The sequence below is a fragment of the Panicum virgatum genome, chromosome 4N, assembly GCF_016808335.1.
Source record: "Panicum virgatum strain AP13 chromosome 4N, P.virgatum_v5, whole genome shotgun sequence".
In the NCBI taxonomy this organism is placed as follows: Eukaryota; Viridiplantae; Streptophyta; class Magnoliopsida; order Poales; family Poaceae; genus Panicum; species Panicum virgatum.
Window position 1 is genome coordinate 17553051 of NC_053148.1, and position 6206 is coordinate 17559256.

Here is a 6206-nt window from a genome sequence, read left to right on the forward strand (position 1 = left end):
CACCCTTACTAATGAAGGGTTAGATCTTCTCTATAATATATACCACTAAGTGGTTCTAGATATTGTGCATTATAGAAGACCTCCTCATTTTCTATTCAGTTTCTATATGATTTGAATATTCTATGGTAACAATGAAATTGTTCTGTAGGAACAATACAAATATTACAGGGACAATTCTGAATATTTCACTATAACAATGAAATTGCTCCGTATGAATAATGATAACAAGAACATGTACATTTCAAATATTCTCGGTGGACTGTAGCATCTGCGCTTCTCACTCTTTTAATCGGCAACTGGTTTTTCCATGACAGCCTATCATGCAGGTTAATTGAATTATTTAATATGACAAATAAGGATTACACTTGTTGAGGAGGGGTCTACAAAATTTGAATCCATGCTCTAACAAATTTAGAACCTTATTAATAAGATCTTTGCCTGTCAACAGCATTTACATGTTGATTCATGTTTATTCTGATGAATTTCGGTGAAGTACATATATACTTGTGGAATACACTACTTTATCCGGTTTCCTTGAAATTACTGAAAGCAGAGATCTTTCTTTTTGGTGACTTGAAAGCAGAGATCTTAAGTATACTAGTATTTGCTCTCGCCGAGGAACACATAAATCACCATATGTATAGCATTTTAGCAAGCGCCGGGACGGAATCCAACGCTGCCGCCGCCGACATCGTAGAGCACCTCGAACGTGCGCTGCTGCACGTTGCCGAGGATTCCAGTGTCGCCATCCTGGCCCATGGCCGTGAACGCGAGGCAGCTACCGTAGAGAATGCCGGAGATGTCGAGGTCCATGACGGCGCCGCGGGAGAACGTCAGCGCAATCTTGGGCACCGTGATGGTGCTGAAGCCGCTGAAGTCGAAGCAGGTGTCCAGCAGGTTGCCCGCGGGGGCCGCGGACGGGTACGCCTTCATCTCCTTCCTGAACGCCGCCCGCAGCGCCCGGTACGCCGTCGGCGGCAGCCGCGTGATGACGGTGCCGGAGTCGACGATGGAGGCCCCGGAGAAGACCGAGGCCGGCACGTCGAGCTGGGCGCCCGCCACGGTGATGGCCTGGGGGAACACGCCGTAGAACGTCGGGGTGTTCCGGAACCTCGCCATGGGCGTGCGCGCGAAGCCCGCCGCGCCGCCCGCCGCGCCGAGGGTGAGAAACCCCGCGGAGCTCGACGGGCGCGGGAGGCAGTAGGAGAACGCCTTGCCGTAGGTCGCCGCCGTCTGCGACACGAGGGACTCCGCGTCGCCGCCGAGCCCCATGAGGCCGTCCATCTGGCCGACGAAGCCGGCGGCGCGGTGGCTGCACCCGAACTGGAAGCTCTTGACGACGTCGGACGAGGTCAGCGTCAGCGTGTCGGATCCGTACGTCCCCGTGGTGTTGGAGTTGTCGGCGTACCGGACCATGTACTGGCACTGCGAGTTCAGGCAGCCGTTGCCCTCACCGCCGAGCTGCGCACACTGCGTGGAGCCACAGGAGAAGGCGGCGTACGTGGAGGACTTGGCCGGGTCGAAGAGCATGTCCTTCTGCGAGTAGCACGATCGCACCGGACAGGGTGCGCACTGCACCCACGACACGTCGCTTCCCGTGTCGATGCTCACGACCTGAGACATGGCCGGCGTGCCGACGCCGACGGTGACCACGTACTCGGCGGTGCCGAGCGAGAAGCCGGGACTGGTCGTGATGGTCACGGCGGATTGCTGGAGGGCCTCCTTGGTGCCGTTTCCCGAGACCTTGGCGTGGATGTAGGCGGCACGGTGTTGGTCCCGGCGGAGCGTTTCCTCCAGCGAGGGCTTCTCTTTGGAGATGGACGGCGAGCACGGGCCGTGGCGGTGGGTTAGTGGCAGCGTGGCACCGTTTTTGGATGGGCTAACTGGGACAATTCGAGATGAATCGTTAGACAAAAAAACGTCGAAAATATGTTCGCGCATCTTATATTATAGGGAGAAACTAGCTCATTTACCTTTAGGGCCTGAACAGGTTTCCGATGGCTTGAGCGAACTAGGTGCTACGACTAAGTATCTTTGTGCATCTGCGCCGTGAGCAATGGAGCAGCAGCAACCACCAAGCAGAAGAACTAACAACGGCAGCAATGGAGAGGCCATGGCGGCGAGTGTCTGCAGGTCACAGCGAACTGCTTGACTGATGGAGTGCCTCTAGGGCAGGGAATGCGTGTTGCCTTTATATAGGCGTCGGTCGACGTCCGCAGAGTCTTAGCCGATGGGTCGCCAGACGCATGTTGGGAACTAGGAAGCAACGTCAGCTGTGGAAGTTGACTCAGTGTTGACTTGAAGTTTGGCGCTTAGCGCCACGAAAAGTGCTAAAATTGGGCCTCACGATTTGGGAAAAGGCTACGACATGCTTCCCCAGTTGTAGGGGTAGTAAAGGGGCTAAAATTTAATCTTGAATTTTAATGGTCGGGCTCAAAAAAATACTTTGCACATGTTTTACATATATTTAGCTGATAATGATTGAAGTCTGAGTTAGATTGTACAGGGGTATTAAGGTTCATAATCCATTGCCATCCTTAATCAGTTGGTTGTCCCCATTTGCTGTGCTGCACAGCACGCCGGCCGGTTTTGAATTCAACTCGAAAATAATGGAACATTATGATTTCCAGCACTCGACGACTCAGCAATTCGAAGTCTTGCTGAAAAAACATGCCCGCTGTCCTTTTTTCTAGCAACTGTCGTCTGTCCTGGTCCGAGAATTTCCAGACAGTTTATTTGGGATTACATGCAAGTGTAGCTGTATTGCAGCTATCGGTTTTGAATTTTCTATATTGGCTCTTGGCATGGTATGTGTGGACAATTGACCTACTCCCTCGGTCCAAAAATACAGGTCATTCTAAAAATTTTAGGTCAGATTAACGCGAAGGTAAAATGACCATGTTTGGCCCTATTTATTATTCATATTTGGAAATAATTGATTCTTACATGCACGTGCACTTTCCAAATAGGGTAAAATGACTTGTTTTTTGGATAAATTTTGAATTCCAGAATGACAGTAGTCAGTCTGTTGTCTTGTCCTTGGGGAATCAATTGGTTCGAGAAGAAATGTAATGTTTTAAATAATCTTGATCAAGGGTGGATGGGCAAACAAAGTATACCACTACTGGAAAATCTGAATTTCCCTATGTGTGCCGAATTTGCTGAGGGTTTTTTTCATGCACACACAGGGAAATGCACATTTCCTTGTCAGTTTTGGAAGAACACACAAGGAAATACCAATACACATAGAAAATTCCTCATTTCTATGTGGGTTAGATAAAACACACAGCGAAATTGACATGGCACACAGGGTAATTTCTCATTTCCCTGTGGGTTAGATAAAACACAGGGAAATACATGTGATACATAGGAAAATTCATCTGGTTTGGGAGGAGCAACACATCAACAGTTCATCTTTCTCCTTTTAATTGAGAATTGAAATTTGTAATAGGTATTTCTCCCTCATAAAAACTCAAAATTTTATGATTCTTTTTTCTGTTTTTTTCTAAACTCATGGTCTCTTATTTAATAGCATACATTTGTATGTTATTGCTATTTCTTGGAGCTTTTTTATATGGCTCGGTTTCTTCCATATAAACGGAGAATAGAAAAACATGTTATTATATAATAGTTACTAATGTAACTTAATATTTATATTCTTATGATCAACACAAGTTTGCATTGTTTCCAAATTTGAGGTGCATACGGGTTCGAAAATATTTTCAGATAGTCAAATTTCAAAGTTTGACTTGAGTTATAAGAACTTTTTTGAGAGATGTATATAATTATGAATAACGTATGGTGCCACTTTATCAAAGTTATTTAAATTTTTTGTTATAATATTATGGGCCTAAAAAAATGTTGCCATGTGAATTTGTAGAATTTGCTGATCAAATTTTGATATTATTCTAATTATCATGTGGTAATTTGGAGCTAGAAGTTTGAATTTTTTTATCTAATTTCAGTGTATGAGCTAAATTGGAACGTACTCCCCTTGTCCCGCAAAGAGTGTAGTTTTAGATAATTTCAGACACATTACTCATCCAAAGAATTGACTTTGTTACCCCTAATTACTTCTACCAATTATGATTAAAAACCATGTTATTTATTTGGTTTTTTGATCCTCAATTACATATGTATTGGAACTAGAAAAGTAATATCTACTAAATATTTGATTGGCTCTATGCGTTTCCTATGCAATGCTTTCTTGGTACTTAGTATTACTTTAATTAAATAGATCTCATTACAAGCTAAAACTACACACTTTGTGGGACAAAATTTGAATTTTAAAACTACACTCATTGTGGGACGGAGGGAGTATGAGCCTAAATACAATATAAACATAGTTTTTTAGTCTTATTAGAGATACACCTAGTTGATCTTGGAATTACTTTCAATAACTACTCAGAAATTCATTTGAATTATAGAAAATACCAAATGTGTTCACAATTTTTGAAACTACTAGATGGCCACTTTAGATGTTGTATATTACATGTAGAAACTGTATTTGTGTATTTAATATAATTTATTTTGCATGTTACTTTATAATAGTGCCTTAATTAGGTGAAAATAAAAAACTAAACGGGCCACAAACAGGCCATGTTTCGGCCCGCCCACAAAACCTGCGTCTTTGTTTTTGGTTTTTGCTGGCCGTCGATCACTACTACAAAAGCTATAATTACTGGCGGTTCTAAACGATTCTTAGTGGAGGTTTCCAAACCGCCACTACTCAAGTGACTATAGAAATAGCTTTTTTCACCGGCGAGGCAGGTGGGTTGGGCCACGAAGATGAGGAAGAGCGAGGAGAAAGAAGATGACTGCGCAGGGGAGGAAAAGAAGATGACTGTGCAGGGAGGAGGCGTGTTAGGAAGAGAGACCACAGTGGAAGGAAACACACCCTCAAAATAATCATACTTGTTTATTGCAGAGCAGTCGACTGGTGCGGATGCAGGCGGCACGGTGTTGGTCGCGGCGGAGCGTTTCCTCCAGCGAGGGCTTCTCTTTGGAGATGACCGGCGAGCACGGGCCGTGGCGGTGGGTTAGTGGCAGCGTGGCACTGTTTTTGGATGGGTTAACTGGGACAATTCGACATGAATCGTTAGACAAAAAATATCGAAAATATGTTCGCGCATCTTATATTACTAGGGAAAATGTACGTGCCTGGCATGTATTTAATTTTTCTTCCATCAATCAATGATGTTATTTATTTTTGTTTCCAAAAATAATACATATCTTTCTTTTCCTTACACAAAACAATGATATCAATTAATATTCTTCCAAACCCATCAAGCAACAATGCCATTTAACTTTTTCTAAAAATAATATACGTCTTTCTTTTCCTTCCATAAACAATGATGTCAATTATTATCCTTCCAAAAAAAATGATGAAAAGAAAAGTATAAGTATGCTAACGGAAAGTAATATGTGGGTATAAGAGGTGGGTATAGGAAATTGCTGGTGTAAAAAGTAATAGGATTTTGGTGGAAAACATTGACGAAATCAATCTCCCCCTCCCTTTCATCAAGCCTTTTGGCCTGACAAGTAGGGCCTCCGTGAGGGGTACGGCGGGCCTAATTTTGGTGAGAAATATTTTCAATTGTTTCAATTTTTATAGTATAGATAGGTAGAAAGTATATATGTCTTCTCACACGAGTCTATGCGTAAACTAGCTCATTTTACCTTTAGGGCCTGAACAGGTTTCCGATGGCTTGAGCGAACTAGGTGCTACGACTAAATATCTTTGTGCATCTGCACCGTGAACAGTGGAGCAGCAGCAACCACCAAGCAGAAGAACTAACAACGGCAGCAATGGAGAGGCCATGGCAGCGAGTGTTTGCAGGTCACAGCGAACTGCTTGACTGATGGAGTGCCTCTCGGGCAGGGAATGAGTGTTAACTATATAGGGGTCGGTCGACGTACGTTTTCCCTTTAATGATATCGTTTTCGGCCGTTTCTGTTTTTAAAAAATATAAAATTTATCATTTCCAATTAATTTTATAGTTGTTTTTCACCATATTTGATTTTGTTAGTTTCATACGAGAAAATTCCATACCGACCACCATCGTTTTCTTATAATACCGATTCCGATCGTTTCCAACCGTTTCATCCTCCCGCAGACCACGAGTCTTTTCGATGGATCGCCACACGCATGTTAGGAAGCAACATCAGCTGTGGAAGTGGACTCAGCGTTGACTTGAAGTTTGGCA

General features: G+C 43.9%; 1 protein-coding gene across 2 annotated transcripts; it reads right to left on the reverse strand.

Moving 5' to 3' along the window:
• Positions 1-385: 385 nt before the first annotated feature.
• Positions 386-5850, reverse strand: LOC120671140 (aspartyl protease family protein At5g10770-like). 2 transcript variants are annotated; one of them, XM_039951396.1, is made up of 2 exons: positions 5680-5850; positions 386-1883 (listed from the first exon to the last, which is right to left on the reverse strand). In XM_039951396.1, exons 1-2 carry the CDS (start codon positions 5819-5821, stop codon positions 649-651), a joined length of 1377 nt encoding a protein of 458 aa, XP_039807330.1. In that variant the 5' UTR covers positions 5822-5850; the 3' UTR covers positions 386-648. The 2 variants fall into 2 exon arrangements, with proteins under 2 accessions (XP_039807330.1, XP_039807329.1); XM_039951395.1 differs by lacking the exon at positions 5680-5850 and adding an exon at positions 1974-2155.
• Positions 5851-6206: the final 356 nt, after the last annotated feature.